Source organism: Penicillium nucicola, assembly GCF_028828085.1.
Source record: "Penicillium nucicola strain IBT 29836 chromosome Unknown utg000001l, whole genome shotgun sequence".
Lineage (NCBI taxonomy): Eukaryota > Fungi > Ascomycota > Eurotiomycetes > Eurotiales > Aspergillaceae > Penicillium > Penicillium nucicola.
The window spans coordinates 1157209-1181480 of record NW_026643125.1 but is presented as its reverse complement, the minus strand read 5'-3'; the positions used below and the strand labels follow the sequence as shown (position 1 = coordinate 1181480).

The window sequence follows — 24272 nt, the reverse complement described above, 5'->3', positions numbered from 1 at the left end:
CCACTAAATCCCCTTCTTGACCAAAGTTCCAGAAATATAAGGCATAGCAGACCACTCGAAAGACCTCTCCAACTCCACCATCTCCCAACCCCCATCACAATCAGCAGCCCCCCTAACCGCGCCCTCAACATCCCGAGTCATACAACAATCCCCAATAAACCAACTCCACCCAAAGAACTGATAAACAGCCTGCGCAATCCTCGCCAAAATAGACCCCTTGGCCCTCCCCCACGGATTAACAACATGCTCAGTGACAAGCAACTTTCCCCCAGGCTTCAAAAGCCCATACAACTCGGCAATTGTGCGTTCCATGTTCGGCACAGAACAAAGAACTCGAACACACAATATCGTATCGAAAACGCCAGCCCTCGCATCACCTTCAAACCCATCAACGACACCCGTGCCTGTCGCTTTCAGCGCGGGGATAAGCTCCGCTGCTGCGGCGCCGCAGTGCAGGATGTGGTATTTGTCAGAGATACCTTCGGCGACTGCACGGGCCTGCAGTTCTTTATGCAAACCCGCGCAGGGCTCGGCGCCATAGAGGGATGTGATATGTGGGGATGTTAGGAGGGGCATTTGGGTTCCTGTTCCTGGGCCTACGTCTAGGACGGTTCCATTGGCTGTTTTTAGGAGTGGTGGGATTAGAGCACTGCTACCCACTGGCTGGGGTAGTTCATTCGTTATTGGGTCTCGGGTTGTTTGGCGACTGGGCTGAGCTGATTTTGTTAGGGATTTGTGGACCGTTGTGTTGGTGGGGGATATATTGTAAGGATCTTTTTGCTCTCCTTCTTTGCTGTGAAGACATACTGGGACATTTGGTGGCGATCTTTTAGGAACTTACAGCTGAATTCAACCCAGAATCTACCGAATGCTTCATCGCGCAATCTGCGGGTTTGTGTGATTGGTGCGAGGATCTGGCCGTCTTTGACGGCTTCAGAGCAGGCTCGGAAATAGTCTGTATTTCTGTAAGTGCGGGCCTCAAGAGTTACATAATAGGTCGAAGAGGAAGAAATTTGCGAGAAAGACCTCAATATCGAGAATTGTATACAATTGCAATATCCATATCTTTCGGCATCTGTTCGGCGTCTGTACTTACGGGACATTGCCCAAGCCATGAGCTGTGCTGGTTCTAGCAAGCCAAGCATCCGTTGGGTAAACGGTGGTGGTGCTTCGGACGACATAATTTTGGCAAAAGATTCAATTCTGCGTGAAAAGAAGAATAATCCACAAAAGAGAAAGTGATATAGAGAAGGAAGAAGTTAGGGCCGGCAGGCAAACCCGTGACGTGCGAGTTCGGCGTTTGAAAATGAGTCAGCCAATCGATGGACGGCAGACTACGCACCCATGCAAACGTGACTACGTGCCATGTTGGTAGTCTGATAAAGTAGTAATAATATAGACCGACTATTGTAATAAGACCTCTGCCTAGATAATCAAGAAGAGGTAAAAGAAATTCTACAGTGTCTGACTTACACCTATGAAAGGCATAGGTCAGCATATTGAGAACAGACTAAAGTCTAATAGCTTGTTCTGTTGCACACCGGTTGCAAAATACCCAAAAGAAGATGGTCACACAGTTGAAAGAGTGGACATAATGATGGTACGTGGTGACCAGTGGAATTATTGACATAAAAGAGAAAATATAGAGAAAGAGCAGATCAGACTGGGAGAAACGATCCAGCAGGACGCCAACTCGAATGAATGAAGGACAGAGAGAGTAGGAGAGTTAAGATCTGTAGAGACCAAGAAAAGAGAACGATTGTAGGCCAAGGAAGAAGATGTGTAGGTGAGGCTGTCCAGAAAGCATTCTAGAGCAACGAACAGTAACCATCCAAGTTGAAAGAGTCCAAATCCAGATATCCGGGATTGCGTGCGAGAAATTCCACGCGCATATGCATGAAAGTCAGAGTCGAAGGAGGTATTAAAATGCGTGGTTGGTTGTTGAGAGACAGAAGAAAGAGAACTCGTGGTCATTGTCTTTATAAGTGACGCAAGTTGTCAGGGTGGAGGACCTGCCCACAAACCCTACGAACAAATCCCAATCTCACGAGGCGATGTTCAATGCGGGTGGGGGGATTGAATGCGATCGACTCTCGGGCTGTACCGACTAGTACGTGAGAGAGAACCCACGTCGTGCTTGCCATCACAGCAAGCACGGACATTTTCAAGTCGATCCAAGTCATGTGTGTCATGAGCATGTCTCAGGTCATCAACGCTGTCTTGGCCACGGATGCTTTCATCAAGCATGCTGGGCGACTGAGCGCCGTGCCGTCCCTTCATACTCGCGATTGAGCCACGGATTGAGCTGGAGATCGTGCTCAACCGGGATGAAGAGCGTTGGTGGGCGTCATCGGGGACTTGCAATGAGTTTGGCGCCGGTGTACTGAGCGCCGGGGATGCTCGACCTCCGCCAGACCGCATCGACATAGCCGATGCTGCTCGTTGCTTGGGTCCGTTACGAGCGGTGCGACTGTTGTAAGAAGAGAATGACATCCTTGTTCCCTGGCGAGAACTAGATCGGAAGCTAGGATTGAACTCGTCAATGTCATCGAGAGTCACGCTGTTGTGGTCTTCATTGTTGTCATCAGTCTCCCTCATAAGGAGATAGGACAAAGCGTTGAACCAAGTCTCGTGTCTCTGGCTGGTCGTAGCTGTGAACCGAACTCGTCGGCCAGGGCTGACAACCTCCAAGCTCCTGCAGTGGAGACCTGGTGGGTAGGGATTATCATCCGCGACGACTCGCACTGCCTCGATGGGCACACTCTTCGTACGAAGCTCGCTCTTTCCAGCGGTTTGCGGGTCATGCGTGCTCCAATACAGTGTACGAGTGTAGGGGTGGACCCAGAAATATCTTCGGTGCCTTGTTGAAGACATTTCTGACGAACCGGTCTTGCGAGTGTATTTCCAAAGGAATTCACCGATCATGGTCTGAGTTATGGCCTGAATCATGCGAGGATCAGTGTTAGGTCCATATCCCTGGGGCATAGGACCAGCATGGGGGTTCATGTTGAAACGCTCCTCGATCTCGGAAGCAAAGGAAGAAACCGAGGATCGTCGCGACATCTGACTCTGACTGCCTCTCCTCATTCTGGCCTGGGATGAAACGGTTCTCGCAGAGCCAGATCGTGTTGCCTGTTCGTTTGGCGTGAGCGGTCGCTGGGTGTTCATGCGATAGGCAGAGGCGGGTGCCAAAGGAGGTCCCATGGCACTGGTGGGTGATGGTGGTGCTGCGTCGACAGACTTCTTCTCGGCAGCCAAAATTGCCTCTCTGTGATCGTGAGGTAGGGGTGGGTGAGCGCTGAGACCAGATGCCTGGCTTGTAGCGCTCTGAGGCCGACGAGAACTGGGCGTCGACCTAACAGATTGAATCTGTGAAAGACGAGGCCTAGACTGAGGCTTGGGTGTCACGAAAGATGCTGCAGCGGCTGCGCCGACCACAGCAGACTCCCTCGATTGCCCTGTGAGTTGACTGTCTGAAGTATGTGGGCGCACAGAGCCACGCTCCATGAGAATTTGGTCGATCTGCTTTGAAGACAGGATTGTCTGCGCGCCATGATCCATGGTGACAAAGCTAGACTGTCTCCTGGCGGAGCGAGCAAGAGCATTGCCTGAGATGTCGTTCAGAGCCAGCCCAGCACCAGCAAGCTCTTCATCGTGATTGGTATTCACAAGGTCGCGAGTAGTCTCTGGAGAATCCTCATGAACAAGCATCGCGGCCTTCGAGTCTTCTGCTGGCTCAGTTTGAGTAGACAGGTGTGCCACCATAGGCATAACAGGTGATAGAGACTGCCTAGGTTGAGTTTCTACGGAGCGCACAGAAGAGAAGGACAGGGCGGGCGGTGCAGGAATGGCCCGAGGCTTTGGAACGGTGGGTTCCGTGTAGGTCGGGTCAATGGAAGAAATTGTGAAACCGGGGATGACTGGTTCGGGAACAGTGACCTTGATAGGCGCGGTAGACTCTGCATTGATTGTAGAGAAAGCCAAGCGGGGAACTTCACGCTCACGCTCAACGTGCTTGATGACATCGACGTATTGGATCACAGGCTCCGGTTGAGAGATAGTTGCTCGTATAGGTGCGGTTGTTTGAGTCGTAATAGACGAGAAGGTCAATTGAGGCACTTCAGGCTCACGCTCCACATGCTTGATGACATCAACATATTCAATAACGCGCTCTGGCTCGGCAGGTGTAGCGTTGACGGGAGCTGTAACTTGAGTTGTGATGGAGGAGAACGTCAGTTCAGGCAGCTCACGCTCACGCTCAACCTCAACATGCTTGATGACATCGACGTATTCAATAACACGCTCTGGCTCGGCAGGTGTAGCGCTGACGGGAGCTGTAACTTGGGTTGTGACAGAGGAGAACGTCAGTTCTGGCAACTCACGCTCACGCTCAACCTCAACGTGCTTGATGACATCGACGTATTCGATAATACGCTCTGGCTTAGCAGGTGTAGCCTCAACAGGCGATGTAGACTGGGTCGTGATGGACGAGAACGTCAGGTCGGGCATCTCAGGTTCACGCTCAACATGCTTTACAACATCGACGTATTCGACCACACGTTCTGGCTCCGCTGGCGTTGCCTTGACGGGCGATGTAGATTGTGTGTTGATAGACGAGAAACTCAACTCGGGAATCTCACGCTCACGCTCAACATGCTTAATGACATCAACGTACTTAATCACTGGCTCAGGTTCAGGAACAGTCGCCTGAACAGGCACAACGGGCACAGTCAATTGAGTACCGATAGACGAGAAGCTCAACTCGGGCACCTCACGCTCCTTCTCGACGTGTTTAATTACATCCACATATTTGATGACGGGCTCAGGTACAGCAAGAGTTGCATTGATAGGCGCCGTGGTCTGGGTGGTGATTGAGGAGAAGGACAGCTCAGGTACCTCTGGCTCGCGTTCAATGTACTTAATGACGTCGACATGCTTGATTATCGGCTCAGACACGTGGAGCTTGGCCAGAACAGGACTGGTAGTCTGGGATGAAACTGAAGATACACTCAGTTCTGGGATCACTGGGGCAGGGAACTCATGCTTCACAGGAGCTGTGATGCCGCCATTGATATAGGAAACACTCAGCTCAGGGTGTTTGGGGGCTTGAGGCGTGGTTTGCTCAGATAAAATGTCCGCAATTCCCATTTCTGGCAATTCAGCTTGCGTGTTTACTCCTTGAACTGAACGCTCATCCCAGAGCATCTTCGGCGGCGTAGGAACATTAGCCAAATGATCACCATCCTCAGTCAAAGGCTTGTGCGGTGTCCATTGTGTTCCTGCACTGACCAGACTTGGGGTTGCTTGGGCGTCCGCGGCGATTCCTCGGTCTGCTGTTGGTTGATGGGGGGTGCTTGAGAGAGCGGTTTCAGCTGCAACATTGACACCGATGGGAAGCATAGGCTCCCAGGCCTCGGTCATCATACCAGAGTCGACCATGATAGGCTTAGGCGGTGCGTCCAACATAGCATCAGAAGGTCGACGTGAGCCTGCTGTAGCTTCCATGCGCGGCGTGGAAGCCTGAGAAGTTTGCTCATCTTCGTCACCACTTCCAAGCTCTGCAAGTTCAGCAAAGAGGCTCTGGCCCTCTTGAGATGCTGGTGTTTGTTCAAAGATAGGTGCCGGTGATTCGCGTGAGCTTGAGGGCCTACTAGTCGAGGCAAATGGTGCTTCTCCGGATGGACGAATGCGCCTTGACATGCTTCGCTTAGACTTGACCCGGGGACGTGTGATATGTCTTTGACTTGGGGAGGGGAATCCTGAATCATAGTCTTCGTCATCGCTCGAGGCGGACGCCGTGCTGTGATACGAATCGCGATCGCGAGTCTTGGACATCATCAGTGAAGAGGGAACTCGGCTACGTGGAGTGGTTTGAACATTGCCCTCGGTCTCAGTAAGGTCTGCCGAGTCACTGCTGTCATCCGCCATGCTTTCCACGCCGGTTTGGAACGCTTCACTCTCGGTTGCGGTTGCGCGCTCATTTGCAGTCTCAAACCCGTCTTCAGCTTCAGTGGCTGTCTGATAAATGTCACTCGGCTCATCGGGAGATTCTGCACCGGGACGACCCATCGATCTGGTCATGGCAGGCTTCTGAGTAGGACTGACTTGACCGGCATTATCTTCCCAATCGGTGTCGTGAAGTTCAACAAAGGACTTCTCCTTGCGGCCGGCGCCCAGAAGATCTGGCCGAGGAGGCTTTCGGGAGGAATCCGTCTTGGTCTTCTGGCGCTTTGTTGACCCATTTGGTACAGCGGACTCACGGCGACGTGTCTCAACCTCGTCACGGGCATCCTGTAGCATGCGCTTAAGTTCGATCTTCTCGGTCTTCTCACGATGAATGGTGCTCTTCAGATTTTGGATCATGCGGTGAGCGTGACCAAGCGAGCTCTTCAGAGTTTCAGATTCCAGGTGGCCATGTCGAGGAGTGAACTTGTTGGGGGAGGGAGGCGGAGAACTTTCCGGTGTCAATTGCTCTGGCTCATCACCATCATCGTTATAAGCAATGTCCCGACTGCCTTGAGTTTCGTGCTGTCGTAGACGCATGGCAACAGCCTTTGCAAGCTCTTGGTTCTGCGATGTCATTTCCGCGAGCTTCTTGTGCAAAGCAGATTTCTCCAGCTCGCCAGAATTCAAATTCCGGCGCAGAAGGTGAATTTCTGCGTCGTTAGCCTTTTGCATCAAGTTCTGGTCCTCAAGCAGCCTTGAGTTGGCCTGCCGCAGCTCCTCCAACTCCCTCTCGATGGTGTTCTTTTCCGAAGTTGAGGCAGTCAGAGAAGTATTGAGTCGACCCTCGCGTTCTGCAGCTTCTCTAGCAGCCGCCATCAATTCATGCGCTTGAGTTTCCAACGCCCAATTCTCATCTTTGTAGCGCTGCTCGCTGTCATCAAGTGCCCGGATCCGTTGCCCATATCCCTCGGCCTCCAACTCAAGTCGGGACTTTTCAAGATTAACAGACTTGAGCGTCTCTTCTCGTTCCGCGAGAAGAGCTTGTAGCTGCCGGACTTGTGCCAATAGGGAGGTGGAGATCTCAGTCGCAAATTCTATATCGTGGACACGATTTGACTGTTGATTGCGCTGCTTTCGAGACGGAACACTGACTTTGCTAGGAGAATTCGTGGCTTGACTGGCGAACAAAGCTGGGCTTAGAGGTGACTATTCAAAATTCAATGTTAGTCCAGTCGACAAGCCGAAGGAGCTAATGGAAGTGCAAAGCATGCAACGCAGGTTGTACCTTTTGATCAAAAGACGGCGTTCCAAGTTGGGCCTCCTCTCCACCTGCCAGGCGTTTGGGCGCCAAAGATGCCCGTGCCGACTCACGACCAATGTCATTATACTCCTTCTCCAGGTCTGCGAGTTTACGTCGCAATTCTGGGCCCATCTCCCCTTCATCCTGCTGTAGCTCGACCTCCTTCAACTGCTCCGATAGCTGCTGCTGCTGCTCGATGAGGGCCGTACCCAGCTTCGAGGCTTCCTCTAATCGACGTTCTGTTTCCGCCAGATGAGCCTCAAGGGCCCGTTTGGCTTGGGCTGGCGAAGATGCATTAAGGCTGAATAGCTGTGTATCGAATGAAGAATATCGGGGGGTGTCGCGTGGAGCCGGCCGTCTGCCATTCGAAACGAAGGGGTCTTCCATTGATGAAAAGGAGATGGTGCCCTCAGGGTTGGGTGCTGTCATATTCCGATATTCGGGGGCCTCAAACGGCATCTGACACCTCTCGTTAACGAGAATGCAGTTGCCGATGAGAGGTCAGGGATTCGCGCGTCGATCTTTAGTAATTTAAATTTAAACGGCGAGCATCATCCAAAGACACGGTTGAAGACTAGTCGCGGATGTTCTGAGCCAATGGCTGAGCCGACCAGCGACCAGATGTTTCAATTATTACCGCGCACCGATGCGATGGGGTACGAGGCACACCGTCGGGGAGGTGTATGGAAGTTAAAGGAGGGGAAGGTCGAAAGAATACCACAACAAACACCGAGGACCTTTGGGCGAATTAGCAGTGAGATTCGGACCCTTGACTTTGGCCAGACATACGCGCGTAGGAGTCAACCAACCATAACAAAGTGGTGGGATCTGCAGGTGTCGCCGCAAACTGACCAGCTCTTAGATAAAATGAAAACAAAGGAAAGAATAGAGTGAATTAGTAACAAAACGAAAAGGAAAAAAGGAGAGGCAGTTGATAAGACAGGTCGAGTTTGGCTTCGGCGGGGAAAGAAAAGAGAAGAGAAGAGTGAGCGAAGGTGGTGTTATTGCCAAATGGCACCGGTGTTTGAGATTTGAGATGAAGTGGGCTACCCCGGAACTACGATCGGGCTACAGACACGAGGTCGGTGGTTGTTGACTCTATAACGATGTTGACAGGCAATAAATAACAACGTTTATACTTCAGTTTGTGTCTCTTCTCCTCCAAACCTTGGAACGCGTCCCATAATGAGAACATCCACGGGTTAATGTTTGTCATGTTTGTCATGTTTGCTATATCTGCTTAGTCACTGCTTCTACCGCCTTCGATATCTCGAGGTTGCGACTGAAGAACTTCCCTGGAAAGCTATCTTTCTCTTCGCCACAGTTAGTTCTCAGACGCACATCATGGCCGAAGACACAGTCGCAGATGCCGTACCTCAGGTTGCTTTCAAAAAGCGCTCCAAGGGCAAGGCCAACTTCCGCAAGAAGCCCGCAACGCCACCTCCAGCTTCTGACTCCGATTTCACCTCGTCCGATGATGATGAGGGCAAGCGAATCAAGAGACGGCGTAAGAACGCAGCTGTGACAGCGTCATCTACGGTGAATGTGACGAGAAAACCCGACGACGAACCTACAACCGCCGTTCCTCTCCCATTGACCTCGAGCAATGACGCAACCAAATCTTCCAACTGGTACGACGAAGACCTTGATGCGAAGAATCTCCTCGGCACAACAAGAGTGCGACCTGGGCAAGCTCTAGCAACTGCCTCTACCTCAGATCCTGACGGCACCTACAAAGGCGCAGCCAACTACCAAAACTTCATCCAGAAAAATCCAGATGCACCGGCGAAGTTTGGTCCTGTTAAAGCGCCAACCAACGTCCGAACAATTACGGTCACCGATTTTGCCCCGGATGTGTGTAAAGATTGGAAACAAACTGGATTCTGTGGCTACGGAGACTCTTGCAAGTACCTCCACATGCGTGAGGATTACAAGGCAGGCTGGGAACTGGATCGCGACTGGGAGGTCAACACCAAGGGCAAGAAGCTAGATGGGAAAGTGGTCTCGCAACGCAAGGGCGCAGGGAAAGCAGCCGAGGAGGACGAAGACGACGAGGACGACATGCTGGAGAATATTCCCTTCGCATGCATCATTTGCCGCAAGCCCTACAAGGACCCTATCATCACCAAGTGCGGCCACTATTTCTGTGAGTCCTGTGCTTTGCAGCGATACCGGAAGAACCCGACCTGTGCAGCCTGCGGTGCAGGGACTGGTGGCGTGTTCAATGTTGCAAAGAAGCTTAGCACCTTGCTGGACAAGAAGCGAGAGCGTGCACGCAAGTTGCGCGAAGAGGCGCTTGCCAATGGAGAGGAAGTTAGCGATGACGAAGAAGAAGGGGAGAAGGATAGTGAATAGGCGGAAAGATATGGCTGTAACATATAATGAATATAATCAGCAGCTGGACTGCAAATCAAGAACTTGATTGTAACCATTGAAATATAGGTACCTATGGAGACTAGGCAGAAACATCGTCCATCCTCCGTTTATGGGTGGCATTTGTAGCAGAGGCATTTCAGATGGGACGTTAATTGTTCTACTGTACCAGCATATGCTGTTCTACGTACTGATGCAGCGCCCAGATCACATGTGCTTGGAACATTGCCTAACGCATTCCGACCTCGACTACACTCTAACAAGCCAAGACATCCGTCAACTCTACAGTACATGTGTTAATCAATCGTTACAAGACCTGCATTTCACGAGACAAGCCAAGACATCTCGATAGCCACGCGGCAGATTGCGCACAGAGCTAGCTTCTTTGCAGTTTAGGCTAGTCAATCTCTGATGGCGGGATGCAGGACATATTACCGCCGAAACCGCAGGAAGCAACATTGATTAACTTACATGTACACCTGCACGGTGAAATGTTGATCACCACCTTGAAATGCCAAGGTGACAACTTGAAGGCACTTGGTTGCGTCTCCGCTCGACCAATTGCCCGGGTTTTGCCGACCCCTCCTTTCCATCGTCATCAGGGCTGTGCAGAACTGCAACTTCAATATCTGGAATCCGGTACCATAAGTGATTATCTCTCGGAGACCGAGCTACATCATCCCGCCTTGACTGCAGTACTTCCCAGCTAAGGGATCGGCTTGTGGGCCCAGTGCGGTCATAGACAGCCGTGAGGGAATCCTAGAAAACCCCCGGGGCCCTGAATGCGTTCAACCGTTTGGTTCACGATGCAGCCGAACCAATACTGGCTGGCAAGGGCGATCGTTGGGGGGGGGGGCGAGGCTGTGTGAATTTGGAAGATCTCAACGAACAGACCATTGTCTCAAGGGTTATTTGCAGTTTAGCGACACCGCCCCACTCCACTGCGAGACTACCGGTTTAGCCCGGTGGAGAAAAAAACGCCAGTGTTCCTTGACCTCCACGTTAAGAATCGGTTGTTTGAGGCCAACGCCACGTACGGAGTCCATTCCGTGGTACTCAGCACACGCGTGTCAGTGGACACAGCAAAGTCGAACAGTCGACAGATTGGCTGGGGCTCATGTCCACCCGCGGCACCTTAAGCCTTCCCACTTGGCCGACCGTGGCTCAAGCGCAAACTTTACCCATCAAAGAGGTTAGGCGCGCTCCAAAGCCAAGCTTTCAGTGCCAAGGGCCCCTAACTTTGACCCCGGCTTCAAACTAAGGCAGCTCCCCTGAGTCTATGACCCAGGTGGCCAATGATATGCCGCAAGAATGACATTCTGACTTCTGTTCTGGGGGCAAAACCGAAGCCTTCCCCCTCTCGCTCTTTTATCTTTGTGTCCCTGAATCTTCTTGTTGTGTTAATCCGATTGTCTTCCTTGAAACCTCACTCCTTTTCTCATTTCGAGTTCTGACTGCCGTCTACCGCCTGACCTAGTCCAGACTGAGTCTCGCCCCTCGCCCCTCGCCCCTTCTCGAACCTGTCTCCGGCCGCCTTGCTACTTTGGGACGACTATTAACGCTCCTAATCCGCAAATCACTCCCCTTTCCCATATTGCCAAAAAGTCACCCCCTCCTGCAGGGAATCAATCATCAATGGCATAAATGCGATCCTTTGCGTCCTGAAATTCACAACCACAGGCTTCCCTCTCTAACAGCCCCTGGTTTTTTGAACTTCATCATCATGCGGGGTGGAACACGCCTCGCAGTGATTTGTGTCTCTTCTTTGCTCCTTTTTTCACTGTACCTCCTGGAGGCGCATCTTCAAGACCTCTGCAATCAATATCGCGCTGGCGCATACTTGATCAACTGGTTAGATCGCAATGGCGCCGCTTCAATCCCGGCAGTCGGCGACATCTCCGTGGGGGACAAAGTAATAGTGATGGCCAAGCTGGAAGAGGAGAACACCGATTGGGTAGAACAAGGACTACCAGAGTGAGTGCTCGCGATCCTATCTCGATTCCCTAACCCGATACTAATCCTCTATCTTCCTCAGTTGGCAACGCGCAATCTACATCGTCAACCCCTCCCAAGAAACTCGAGCCGATGCCAATGCCCTGACTACACCAAATAACAAAGGTCACGAAGCCATGGCCTACCTTACCTACATAGTTGACAACTACAACAACCTCCCCTCAACAATTGCCTTCCTTCATGCGCACCGTTCAGGCTTCCTAATGGCTTGGCACGTGGATGCGCCACTCCACGACAATGTCATCGGTATGCGAAACCTCCAACTTCCCTTCGTCCAGCGAAACGGCTACGTCAACCTGCGCTGCAATTGGAATCCCGGCTGCAAGGACGCCCACCGCTCCAACAAGCATGTCACCGAGCAAATCTGGTGGGATATTTTTGAGGGAACGAGTACGCCTCCGTTGAACATGTCCTCGCCTTCAGAAATGGAATACAGTGGTCAGAAATACATTCGCAAGCCTGATGAGATTGGTGCGGCATGCTGTGCGCAGTTTGCCGTTTCCCGCGACCAGGTGCAGAAGCGACCGCTGAATGACTATGTCAAGATCCGGCAATGGATTCTCGACACGGAATTGAATGATGCATCCTCGGGTAGGGTGATGGAGTTCTTGTGGCATATTATCTTTGGCATGGAAAGCGTCTAGTAAGTAGCACGAGCATTATTTCATGTTATGGAGCCAATCGCTAACGCTCTACAGTTGCCCCGATGAACAGCTATGCCAATGCCAGGTCTACGGGAGGTGTTAACTCGCTCATTTGGTCTGACCATTTACTGCAGCCTCAGCCTCATGACTGGGCTACGTTGAACATATTCTGGGAACCGTGCCGATACGTTTCATGTCGCGCGGCTTGTACATGCCCTTTTTCGATATGCATTTGCTGACAGCACAGCTGTCCCATGGCTTGGAGTTCGTTCGCTCGTTTTGTTGTATACATTTTGGAGTTTGTGTTGCTTGGGTTAGAGATTCATTTGCGTTTCAGCGCCGAGGGCAAGTCCCCCTATACGATAGAAAGTGTGCTTCTCATCGCTAGAGACCGCTGTTCTTTTATTCCTATAGAGATGCAATGTGAATAATTTTGACAAAAGAGGACCATACAGGTGCCTCTGAAGAGAAATCTGACATTGGATCCTCCATGATACAAAGGAACTGACCGAAAAGGGACTACAATGAGAATCGTAAAAAAAAAGTAGGATACAGTCATAATGCATTAAACTCAGCTACCTCCCATCAGAAAGACAGCTAATGATTAGGACTTCTGTTCAAAGTACTGCTCAACCCGCTCCACCAGATCTGCCTTCTTGCCAGCTGTAGCACGGCCGTGAGCATTCAAGAACTCCTTCAGCGTAGCCACGGTCAACTGTAAACATGTCAGCCACATTGAAATCCTGCTCGTTCGGTTATATCACTCACCTTGGATACAGCGCCCTTTTCCGAGGCTCGTTTGACATCGCCGTCCACATCAATAGCACCACTCTCGACCTTTACCCGTTTTGAGGGATGGCTCTCGGCGTTTTCTTCCTTTGCGCCTCGTTTCACAAGAGTGGTTTTTGTAGCTGCGGTCCCACCAAATATTTTGGCTGATTGGGCCTTCAGTTCCTCGGCCCATGCAAGGACATACTCGCCAGCGCGCTGTGAAGAAGATACATAATTGGTATGGTTCGAGATTGCTAATTTGAGACGACTTACCTTGTTTATCTGTCGATACTTGGGAATGGTCTTATCTTCTGCGCTTTCGGGCATGTCTTCTTCCAAGGCAAGAGCTTGTAGAATGCGATAATGCCATTGAAGTGCTTCTCCGAGTCAGACTCATCTTTGAGTATAGGAGAGGGATATGACATAACTTACAAGGATTGGGGTACTTTGAAGGATCATACACAGCCTTTGGAAGCTGCAGTTGCTGAATCACTTCCCGCATGGAATCAATCAGTGTATCCGGTGCCTTGTTCAGGGTCGCCTCCGGATTTTCGCGAACATCGTCCGCAAAGGGAAGAGGGATAATCCACATGCCCGGTGGGATTTTCTGCACTCCATTCTCATCGATTTTCTCAACTCCAGCTACCATGGCAGCCAAGACTGGCGACGCATTCCTGCGAGGAATGAACCAGACCAATGCCATTTTCTCGGCCTCCAAGAGTTTTTGCTGTAATGCAGAGAAGACTCGAGTTGAGCCTACGTAGTCTTCTTCCGAGGGATAGATGAACGAGGGGTGCTTGACGTTAGCCCAGATTGGCAGCGCGGACAGTGACTTGAAGCCAATAATTCGGATTACGGGGTTACCGAAGTGTTTCAATGCTTGCTGTTCTTCGGTTGTGAATGAGACTTGTTCGCCGCCGAACTTGTAGGCCTTTCTGATGTCCTCTTTCTCGACCGTGTGTGCTGTGTCATCGGCCATCAGAGTGGTGACTCCTTTGGCGATTTGAGGAGTCTCGCCACCCTGCCAAACGAAACAATTCCGTGCGGGCTCCTGCTTTTTGAGAAGCAGGTATCCATTAACTGATATTTGAAGATCAGGACCGAGCTCCAGTGGCACGTTTGAAAACAGAGAACGCCGGGGAACCGATCTCGAATTGATGCTGGATAAGAGAGAATTGAGCAGTGAAAGTCCGTCACCTTTGGCCGTAGACTCGTTGGTATCCGGTTTCAAGTATATCGGAGCATCGCCATCATTTGGAGAAGTTTTGTAAATAATGTCCTTCCATTTGTTAGTAGAATACCAGATGAATGGGCTGACCAACATACATCGTAGAACTTAGAGGTGTCGAATTCGTGATCTGGTTGAGAGATGGGGAAAAGCTCAATGTTAACACCCAGGTCATACAAGTCTCTCGCTCGAACAGTTGCAGCTGATCGCAGTGCTTTATTGTCTGCATGTGGATTATCATTGTCGGTCACGACAAACAATCGCCGAGACAGGAAGTTTGGAGCCTTGGAAGTAAAGATTTGATTCGCGCAGAAAAGCACATTGGCCATCGAGACCGGCTCACTTGATGGCTTCAATATTCCTACTGCTGCCTCGTCCTTCTCGGCTAGAGATCGTAGTTCCTTGACTTCTTGGGCTGATGGGACATCCAGGTCCGTGTAGAGATAACAGTGTGGATATGAGAGATCTCCACGACTATCTTCATCTTCATGATAGAATTTGGATGACTGTGTGCCATAAAGTAAGACGCCGATCATATCATGAGGGTTGGAGAGAATGCGCTGTTGCATCAGATGGTATGCACACTTCAAGGCGGCAGATGCTGGTGATTCCTTGACGGGTTTCTTAGCATCAGAAGATTCTCGAGGTTTTAGCATTGAGCTACTGATGTCTATGACAAAGAGAACAGCATCTTTGACTGATTTGAAGCTCTGGTCACGTAACGTAAATAGAAGGCCACTATATCTTCGACTTGAGTACTCACAGTTTCATCAAGCTCCTCATCCTCAAAATCCTCCTCCTCACGCGTGTAATTCTCGCTTGCCATGATTCCGAATGAAGCAGCAGAAGAATGAAAAGGTGTCAAATATCACGTTCAATATCTCTCGAGACGCGCTCTATGAACACGAAGGTCATGTGATGCTGATGCCTGGAGCTGCCTGGAGCTGCTGACGTCCCGCGGGCAATGATTGGCCGATGGGAAACTTAATCAAACCGGGAACATTAGCTCCGAGGCATCGATCGATCGGTCGACTGTGTTCATTCCCTCAATTTCTACCCAACGTGTATAGCGTTGAAAGTCTTTATCTTATTTAATCAGCTCCGATCCAGCCATGGCGTTCCGAGCCCCCTTCGCGACGCCCCGACGGTTATTGTCGAATGTCACCTCAGTCGGACCGCGGCCAGCCATTGCCAGTCGATTGTCATGTTTGGCCAAGCAGCGAGGACTTGCAACAGTGGTCCCGCCTGTCACACAGGATGCAACTGGATCTAAGGGCCCGACTGCGATGGTGTTCATGAACATGGGTGGACCCTCAACAACAAACGAGGTGGAGGACTTCTTGAGCAGACTATTCGTATGTACCGAGGACTACCTGCGCTGTTGACATCTGGTTCAATTACTAACACAATTTTTGTCCAGGCCGATGGAGACTTAATTCCCCTCGGAAGGCTCCAGTCGTATATCGGACCTCTCATCGCCCGCCGGAGAACCCCAAAGATCCAAAAGCAGTACGCGGACATCGGCGGCGGCTCGCCCATTCGCAAATGGTCCGAGTACCAGTGCGCAGAGATGTGCAAGATTTTGGATAAGATTTCTCCGGAAACCGCACCGCACAAGCCCTACGTGGCATTCCGCTATGCCGCTCCATTAACCGAGACGATGTACGAACAACTGTTTGCCGATGGATTTGGAAACGGAAAAGGAGGACGTGCTGTCGCTTTTACACAATACCCCCAGTATTCTTGTTCGACGACAGGCAGCTCGCTCAATGAATTGTGGAAGTGGCGCAATCGCCTGGAGGGCAAGCGCGCAAACGGAGAAGCCGACCCCGCCGGCGCAATTGAGTGGAGTGTAATTGACCGCTGGCCTTCTCACTCGGGTCTCGTCGAGGCTTTTGCGCAGAACATTGAGGCTCAACTTGCTACATACCCAGAAGAGAAGCGTGACAAGGTTGTGTTGCTATTCTCGGCCCACAGCTTGCCTATGAGTGTTGTTAACCGAGGTAAGACAACTCCTCACTTTCAAGAGAATTATGCTAAGTCTTATAGGTGATCCGTATCCTGCCGAGGTTGCCGCGACAGTCCACGCTGTTATGCAACGACTCAACTTCAGCAACCCTTACCGCCTGTGCTGGCAGTCCCAGGTCGGCCCCTCGGCCTGGCTGGGAGCCCAGACGAGTGATACCGTGCAAGAATACGTGAAGAAGGGAATTACTGATTTGGTTCTGGTCCCTATTGCGTTCACTAGTGACCACATCGAAACTTTGTACGAATTGGATTTGGAGGTTATCCACGAAGCCAACAGCCCCGGCGTCAAGCGCGCAGAAAGCTTGAATGGTAACCCGGTCTTTATCCAGGCACTTGCTGATATTGCCCACGAACATCTTAAAAAGGGAGAGCCTTGTTCTCGCCAGATGACTCTTCGTTGCCAGGGCTGCAAGAGCGAGCGCTGCCTAGGCCAGAAGCAATTCTTCGCTGGCAAGGACAACGCTAGTATGGTGTTGTAAGCGGGGCCTTCTGCATCATCTCAACTCGTGGGTTAAATTGAGGTGTATTTCAGGTGCATGTGTATACACACTAGGTTTTGGGAGGCGTTGTTTGGTGACAACATTTCGGTTATACTGTACAGCATAATGTATTTCTAGCTCTATATTTCTTCAAAATATGACAATTGTTGACTAACTGACCCGTGTCTCCTTATGTTTTGTGGCTGATTTTAGTCGACTGCTGTATGGTTTGGGGGAATTTCGGCACCATTGACGAAGGTGTTGGTCTGTCTGTCGTAATTGATAACGCTGGAAAAGCCCTGTTTCCCCTCTCCCAAGATTACCAATCATTCCAGACACCCTACCTAGGGTATCCTGGAACTTCCTCAGTTGGGAACTTGGTTCTTATCCTTTCATCTCACCTTGAGCATGGAGAACGAGCAGCTCTTTGCGAGTGAGCCCGAGCTTGATGCGCGGGCAGCTCATACGACTCCGCCAGAGACAGACGCGCTCTTATCGTCCTCGGCGCCCGGGGAATCCTCACCAGAACACATCCAAGATGAACGACCTCGATGGAGGAGACCCAGCGTAAGTAGTTACGAAAATCCCTAAATCCTTGAGTGCATTAGTCTGATCAAAGTGACGGCAGATTTGGTGGCTGCTCCCATTCAGCCTACTGTTCACGCTGGGCCTGGGCGGAATGGCCGTGCCCAGAATAAACCTGATCATGTCGCTGATTTGTCGAGATTACTTGGCAGAAAAGTCAAACCAGGACCCTGGATTTACTTTCCTCCCTGTAGTATTTGGCGAGGACAATCGCCAATGTCATATCCCGCAAGTTCAATCACTAGTTGCGCAATTCCAGCTGTATCTCAACCTCGTCGCGGGTATACTATCAGCATTAGCCAGTCCCAGATTCGGCCATCTATCCGATCGATATGGAAGAACCAAGATGATCGCGATAGGTGCTATGGGAGCGGTGCTTAATGAAGTTATCACTGCGATTGTGGCTACCTGGCCTGAGCAGATGTCAGTCAACTGGCTTCTCGTTGGAGCCATGCTGGATGGTTTCGGCGGCTCATTTACAACCGCCCAGGCTTTGTGCCATTCTTATGCCTCGGATTGTACGCCAGTCGAGAAGCGAAGCGTTGCATTTGGTTTCTTCCACGGCACTTTGTTCTTTGGAATCGCGATTGGACCTGGTGCTGCTGCGTTTATCATCAAATATGCCGGAGTTACGCCCATATTCTACATTGCACTTGCGTTACATGCTTTGTTCTGCGTATCAGTCCTATTTGTCGTTCCTGAATCCTTGTCTCAGGAGCGACAGCTCGCGGCTCGCGAAAAGCATCGACTGAAACCGGTGGATGTTGATGCCCCGAGGTGGTACTCGTGGCGTATCTGGAACCCGATGAACTTGATCACGCCTCTTGCCATCCTTCTACCGGCAGTCGGACGACCGAGTGCCTTGTTTACCAATCGACGAGGGGCTAGCCCGGCCCTGCGGCGAAACATTGTGTTGTTGGCAGTAATCGACACTATCATTTTCGGAATCGCAATGGGCATTGCTCAAATCATCATTATCTATGCCGAGTACATGTTCAACTGGGGCAACGTGGAATCCAGTATCTTTATTGCGATCATCAACGCTTCGCGTGTGATCAACCTGTTCGTGGTGCTCCCGTTGGTTTCGCGTTTCTTCCGCACTCCAGTCAAGAATGACGGGAGTATCCGAGGCTCTGATATGCTGGACGTTGTTCTCATCCGCATTTCAGTTGTGTTCGACGTGTTGGGCTTTGTTGGGTTTGCCCTGTCCAAACATCCATCCGTAATGATCCTCTCTGGTGTAGTCGCCTCGCTTGGTGGCATGGGATCAGCCATTCTGCAATCATCGCTCACCAAGCACGTGCCCCATGAACGGATTGGACAAATGCTTGGTGCTACTGGCCTCCTGCATGCCCTTGCTCGCATTGTTGCGCCGACTATTTTTAATCTAATCTACAGCGTGACTGTCGCAACGATGCCCCAGGCAGTCTTCGTGCTCCTTGCGGGCATTTTCGGAGTCGCGCTTATCGCAAGTCTGTTTGTCAGGCCCCATGGTATGTTGATTCTCTTATTGAAAAAGGATAAAAGCTAAATGAGTTACTAGTCACTCTCGACAAACCCGACTTTGACACCGCAGATATAAGAGCTGAAGCAAATGAAGACGGTGATGACGAAGACGACGCTCTTTTGAGGTAGAGTATAATATTGCGGTATAATTTCGAATAGACGCAGAAGGAGATTTTCACTAAATATAAACCCAGCGTAAAAAATCAATCGGAAATATTCAACATCAAGCAATCCTTTCATAAAACACCGTGGTTGTAACTTATAGATCGTACGATGAGACTCCGGCGGGCGGTAAAGACTTGAAGCGCAAGTTGGGTTGCGGAAAAAAGCAGCAGCTCCGACTTTACCCTGTCGTTCACTCAGCTTCAATTGCCCCAACCACCATCGTGCTTCCTTTTGGTTGTTTTGGGCTCTACCTCTTCCGCTATTATTTCTTTGACTACAGTTTTCGAAGTCCGCCCATGCACCGCTGTTGATCTATGCGCGCAACCCGCGCCCAGCATTCTCACTATGCTTCCTCACTCCAAACCCTCTGCTCTCGTGCCCTCTCGAAATGCCCTTCGAGTTCTACGCCAATTGGCATTGGCCGGTTCAACAGTCGGCGGCTTCTGCGCTGTAGCAGTCTTGACGTACGATGTGCATCGCCGAGTCCGCATCGCCGAGAAAATTGTGGAAAACAAACGAACATTACACACAACCGCACCTAATTACGATGCAACCTCTGCCGCAAGACGTCTTGCAGTGATGGTAGAAGCTGCAGAAGCAGGAGAATTCATGGGAATTGAATCCCTCAAGACCAACAAACAGAAACCTACCCGCGGTCCCGAAGACCCAAAATCGAACACTTCCCCAACAAAACGCGATCCATATCCCAAACCCAAGCCTTTGATTACATTGGAGAAATCACATATTCGCCAGAAAAAGTGGTGGAGTGATGACCCGGCCATGTTCCAAAGCAAAAGGAAGCTGGAAGGACCCAGCTTAGCTCGGAATCTCGAAATTCTGGCCATTGAGGCTCTCCAAGCGGAACAATCTATGTTAAAAGGCAAACCTCCTTTGGATGCCGAGCTTCGTCGATTGCTGAATGAGGATCGGGAGATTACTGCCGCGAACTTGTTTTTGGCGGCCGTCACTCCCCCGAATGACATCTCATGGGAGCGGAGACAACTTGCGTGTCACATCTTTACCGCAAACTGCATGAAAGGAAATATATTCATTGCCCGAACTATCTTCAATCGACTCAATGATATCAGTATTGTCTCCGAAGAGATGTGGGCCACCTTGATGCATTTACTCGCGAAAGAGGGCCATATCGATTCTGTCGGTGTACTCTATGAGAAATTTTGTTCCAAATTTGTTGTTCCTACTCATTTGCTGGAGGTCATTCTCCGGTGCCTAATTGAGTCCAAGCGATTGGATGAGGCCAAACACCTATTTCACCTGCGTTTCAAAGATGACTATAACTGCGGCTTGTGCGGAGCCTACCTCGATGGACTATGGAGGAAGACTAGGAGTATTGAATTACTCAACGGGGAATTCACCAGGATCCTCGACAGTCTTCGAGGCCTTGGGCGAAAGCCGACCGAAAAGCTGTTCAACCCGATGGTCAAAGCCCTGGTCGAATCGGGTCGTTCTGAAATGGCCGAGGCAATGGTCAAAGATATGCCATCCACGTATGACGTGCAACCTGGGTCCCGTACCATTGGTTTGATCATCTATAGCAGGGCGCTCGATTGTAATTGGGATCGAGTTATGGATGGGCTCCATGCCATGCACGATGCAGGATTTACAAAGCAAAAGAAGGACTTTGCTCTCGTCTTTGACCGTGTCTTGCTTGAATACTATCCAACTCACACAGGCAAACAAACGTTTGACTTGCTCGTCTCATGCATCAATGAATTCGAAATTGTACCTGACCGGGTCCTTCATCGGCACATCATTGAAGCAGTTGTCGAGAAAGGCAGTCAAGAAATGCTCGAAGCCATCGTGGAGATGGCCACCCAGCGTCAATGGAACACCGGCATTGGTGATAAACAGATTCTCGAGATTCTAAAAACGAGAAGGGTCGCAATGACCAATAGCCCGGTAGGAATTTGGCGAATGATTCAAGCAGCCAAGGATCGACAAGCGGCTTCGTCTTCTTCTCGACGCATCCTTGGTGATAGCTCTGAAGCCTGGGCAGTGCGAGGAGAAAAGATATTGCCAATTCACGCACCCGCTGAGGAAACCTATTCTGAGACATTGAAAAAAATGGCGAACTCCAAAAATGCCAGTTGGCACGTTCCGCTCCACAAGCACATGGAGCACTATCTCAACGTTGGCCGGCCCTCTGATGCATTGGAGGTGTATCAAAAAGCCACCGATGGTGGTCACGTTGTCAGACCTCACCATATAACTTTAGCCGTGATTGCCTCAATTCTCGCTGACCGCAGAAATGGCGTCAACAACGCGCGAGACATGATAACGTCCGAATGGGTTTACTGGAAGCAGGTTCCAACACTTCGTCACAACAAGCGCTTCACACCATGGCTCCCGATATTCTTCCAGCGCATTTCGCGTGTTGACCCAGGCGCTATGGGACAAGCGGGATTGATCAAGATGGCCATTTTCGAATATTACACAATTTGCAACAATACCCCAGGTATGACTGTAAAGCACTTATGTGCAGCTTCTTACAGTCATTACCTCCTGAAAGTTGGAGCACCAGAAATTGTTGTCGACCTTCTCACAACCATTTACCAATCTCGCTGGAGGATTTCTCATGGGTTTGACCAGGTGCTGCTGAAGCTACTCCTACGAGCTTATGCCAGACTGGGCAACCTTAAGGGGGTCTGGTGGTGTATATTAACAGTCCTTTCACGACAAGAGGCGATCAAGTCTGAATTTGTCGCTGAAGCTCTGTCCCAGATGATTTCATTGGATGCGGCCCTGGCCGATGCTCCTGGGAGTACCAAGATGCAACTCCGTACAATCAAGGACGCCGTTCAGGCTCTCAAATCCAAGTCTTGCGGTGACGCGCAGTGGGTAAACCTCAGCGTTGACTCAACGTCGAAAAAGGCAAGGCGCTCCCGGCGCACTCCGCCCAAGAAGGAAGATCCTTCCCTGCCTACTCTCCCTCTCAAGGATCTGATCGTGGAATTTGACGAAGAGTGGGAGCTGGACTTGCTACTGAAACGCAAGAATTTTACTACTGCCGAGCAGACCAAGTGGTGGGCGGAGCACAACCTCTCCAATTGTCATTCTATGGCAGCGGAAGAGCATGACTACCCTGCCTACAAAGCCGAAACCTGGGATCGATATTACGTGCCAGGGAAGTGATGTATATATATAATATAGCTGTACAAATACATGTATCATATCAAGCATAGTAAAGAAGACAATCCAGCATGAAGCAACGAGATCTATACAGTTCCCGTGATGTCTCGTGCAGCGTAGAATTCAGAAGGCGGAGAGAGCAGACTTTCACATGTCACGCCACCCTTCCCCTTTCTCAACATCAGACCATAACCAATACTCTTCTATAATTAATTGTTCCGGTTGAGAATGGTCTTGCAGTTCTCGTTCTGACCATTCTACCTCTTTCTCCTCCACCATGACATCTCTCAACGGCCATGCCGTCCACTCCCAAGCCGCTCAACGCCGCATCGAACACCATGAAGCCGACGTTGTGATCGTCGGTGCCGGAATTCTTGGTTGCGCACTAGCTTTCGCACTAGGAAAGCAAGGCCGAAGTGTTATTCTACTCGAAAAATCCTTGGAAGAGCCCAATCGCATTGTGGGTGAACTGCTCCAACCGGGAGGCGTTCAAGCATTGGACAAACTAGGGTTACGCGACTGCCTCGACGACATTGACGGAATCGACGTGAAGGGATACTGGATCTCATACTTTGGCGAACCGGTTATGATCGAGTATCCCAAGTCCACAGCGTCAGCACCGGCACCGCTGGGACGGGCTTTCCACCATGGACGATTCGTGATGAAGCTCCGACAGGCGGCCATGAGCTGTCCAAATGTCACTGTTGTCGAAACCAAGGTGACCGGACTAGTTACATCTTCGCATACAAACGAGGTTCTGGGTGTGGAGTGTGTTACCAAGGACCTGAAGGATTGCTACTTTGGCCAGCTCACCGTGGCCGCCGACGGCTACAACTCCGATTTCCGCAAAACGCACCACAAATACACGCCCAAGCGTCGTTCGAAATTCTACGGGCTGGAGCTTATTGATACTAAGCTTCCCGCGCCTAATACCGGTCACGTCCTTCTCAGCGATAGCCCGCCTGTGCTCATGTACCAGATTGGCACACGCGAAACTCGAATCCTTGTGGATGTCCCGGATAATCACCCTGGTGCGTCGGTGAAGAATGGTGGTGTTAAGGGCTATATGAAGAACACCATTTTGCCTAGGCTTCCAGAGGGCACGCAGGCGTCGTTTTCGGATGCGTTAGAGACCGGCCAGCTACGGTCAATGCCGAACTCGTTCCTACCCGCGTCGACGAACAAAACACCTGGATTGATGATTCTGGGTGATGCACTTAATATGCGGCACCCATTGACGGGAGGAGGAATGACAGTAGCATTCAACGATGTCTGTGTCATTCGCGAGTTGCTGAGCCCAGAGAAGGTGCCCAGCTTTTCCGATACAGATCTCGTTCTCAAGCAACTTGCCAAATTCCATTATGCACGAAAGAAGTCTTCCTCTGTCATCAATATCCTCGCACAGGCCTTATACTCGCTCTTCGCTGCCGATGATCCAAGCTTGAGAGCTCTTCAGCGTGGCTGTTTCCGCTACTTCCAGGTTGGGCCTGTTGGAGGTCCCGTCGGGCTATTGGCAGGTCTCATCAAAAAGCCTCTCATCCTCGTCTCCCACTTCTTCTCCGTTGCGTTCCTCTCCATTTGGGTCCTCTTGACTGAAACCCCTTTGACCCAGATCGTCCTATTCCCATACAACGCTTTTATGATCTTGTACACGGCCTGCATCGTGATTTTCCCATACATCTGGACTGAAATTTGGTATTGACCTTACTTTGTTGTCCTAAAAGCGTTGCATAGGAGGCCCTTTCCCAGCTTTTTCTTCTCTCTCCCCTTTCTTTGTTTTGCTTCGTTCCCTTTCTGATGAACATATTTGTTGATTCTTCCTGGGATTGGGTCTTCGTCTTCATCTTCCAGCCCTCTTCCAGCCCTCTTCGACAAACGCATTTACGTGATTTAATCTTTGTATTTTAACTTCTGATACACTGCGAGACCTGTGCTACACTTGACACACCTGCATACTCTGTACTATATCACCATATATGCCACACACACACCGTCATCTTAATAATAGATGGTGCAATATCAATATATTCCGAACAGACTCTCTCGATCAACCCTTTGATCCCAGTATTACCATTGAAAAAGAC

At 50.6% G+C, this 24272-nt stretch overlaps 9 protein-coding genes across 9 annotated transcripts; 6 read left to right on the top strand and 3 right to left on the bottom strand.

The window, feature by feature from the left end:
* Nucleotides 1-3: 3 nt before the first annotated feature.
* On the bottom strand, nucleotides 4-1181 carry N7511_000456 (class I SAM-dependent methyltransferase; the record flags this gene model as incomplete). The annotated part of the gene is made up of 3 exons (XM_057122881.1): nucleotides 4-659; nucleotides 842-955; nucleotides 1097-1181. The coding sequence occupies 3 exons, from the start codon at nucleotides 1179-1181 to the stop codon at nucleotides 4-6; spliced, it is 855 nt and encodes a 284-aa protein (XP_056988614.1).
* Nucleotides 1182-2058: 877 nt separating this feature from the next.
* Nucleotides 2059-7675, bottom strand: N7511_000455 (putative nuclear migration protein (ApsA); the record flags this gene model as incomplete). Its single annotated transcript, XM_057122880.1, has 2 exons — nucleotides 2059-7152; nucleotides 7232-7675. The coding sequence occupies 2 exons, from the start codon at nucleotides 7673-7675 to the stop codon at nucleotides 2059-2061; spliced, it is 5538 nt and encodes a 1845-aa protein (XP_056988613.1).
* A 915-nt stretch (nucleotides 7676-8590) lies between these two features.
* On the top strand, nucleotides 8591-9601 carry N7511_000454 (U2-type spliceosomal complex subunit CWC24; the record flags this gene model as incomplete). Its single annotated transcript, XM_057122879.1, has 1 exon — nucleotides 8591-9601. The coding sequence occupies one exon, from the start codon at nucleotides 8591-8593 to the stop codon at nucleotides 9599-9601; it is 1011 nt and encodes a 336-aa protein (XP_056988612.1).
* A 1741-nt stretch (nucleotides 9602-11342) lies between these two features.
* N7511_000453 (DUF3431 domain-containing protein) lies at nucleotides 11343-12379 on the top strand (the record flags this gene model as incomplete). The annotated part of the gene is made up of 3 exons (XM_057122878.1): nucleotides 11343-11593; nucleotides 11655-12275; nucleotides 12331-12379. 3 exons carry the CDS (start codon nucleotides 11343-11345, stop codon nucleotides 12377-12379), a joined length of 921 nt encoding a protein of 306 aa, XP_056988611.1.
* A 501-nt stretch (nucleotides 12380-12880) lies between these two features.
* Nucleotides 12881-15101, bottom strand: akuA (uncharacterized protein; the record flags this gene model as incomplete). Its single annotated transcript, XM_057122877.1, has 6 exons — nucleotides 12881-12991; nucleotides 13045-13263; nucleotides 13321-13424; nucleotides 13480-14326; nucleotides 14374-14985; nucleotides 15039-15101. 6 exons carry the CDS (start codon nucleotides 15099-15101, stop codon nucleotides 12881-12883), a joined length of 1956 nt encoding a protein of 651 aa, XP_056988610.1.
* Nucleotides 15102-15387: 286 nt separating this feature from the next.
* Nucleotides 15388-16782, top strand: N7511_000451 (ferrochelatase HEM15; the record flags this gene model as incomplete). Its single annotated transcript, XM_057122876.1, has 3 exons — nucleotides 15388-15630; nucleotides 15696-16278; nucleotides 16325-16782. 3 exons carry the CDS (start codon nucleotides 15388-15390, stop codon nucleotides 16780-16782), a joined length of 1284 nt encoding a protein of 427 aa, XP_056988609.1.
* A 408-nt stretch (nucleotides 16783-17190) lies between these two features.
* N7511_000450 (putative tetracycline-efflux transporter) lies at nucleotides 17191-19002 on the top strand (the record flags this gene model as incomplete). Its single annotated transcript, XM_057122875.1, has 3 exons — nucleotides 17191-17349; nucleotides 17411-18860; nucleotides 18911-19002. The coding sequence occupies 3 exons, from the start codon at nucleotides 17191-17193 to the stop codon at nucleotides 19000-19002; spliced, it is 1701 nt and encodes a 566-aa protein (XP_056988608.1).
* Nucleotides 19003-19383: 381 nt separating this feature from the next.
* Nucleotides 19384-22191, top strand: N7511_000449 (pentatricopeptide repeat protein; the record flags this gene model as incomplete). Its single annotated transcript, XM_057122874.1, has 1 exon — nucleotides 19384-22191. The coding sequence occupies one exon, from the start codon at nucleotides 19384-19386 to the stop codon at nucleotides 22189-22191; it is 2808 nt and encodes a 935-aa protein (XP_056988607.1).
* Nucleotides 22192-22465: 274 nt separating this feature from the next.
* Nucleotides 22466-23890, top strand: erg1 (squalene monooxygenase erg1; the record flags this gene model as incomplete). The annotated part of the gene is made up of 1 exon (XM_057122873.1): nucleotides 22466-23890. One exon carries the CDS (start codon nucleotides 22466-22468, stop codon nucleotides 23888-23890), a length of 1425 nt encoding a protein of 474 aa, XP_056988606.1.
* Nucleotides 23891-24272: the final 382 nt, after the last annotated feature.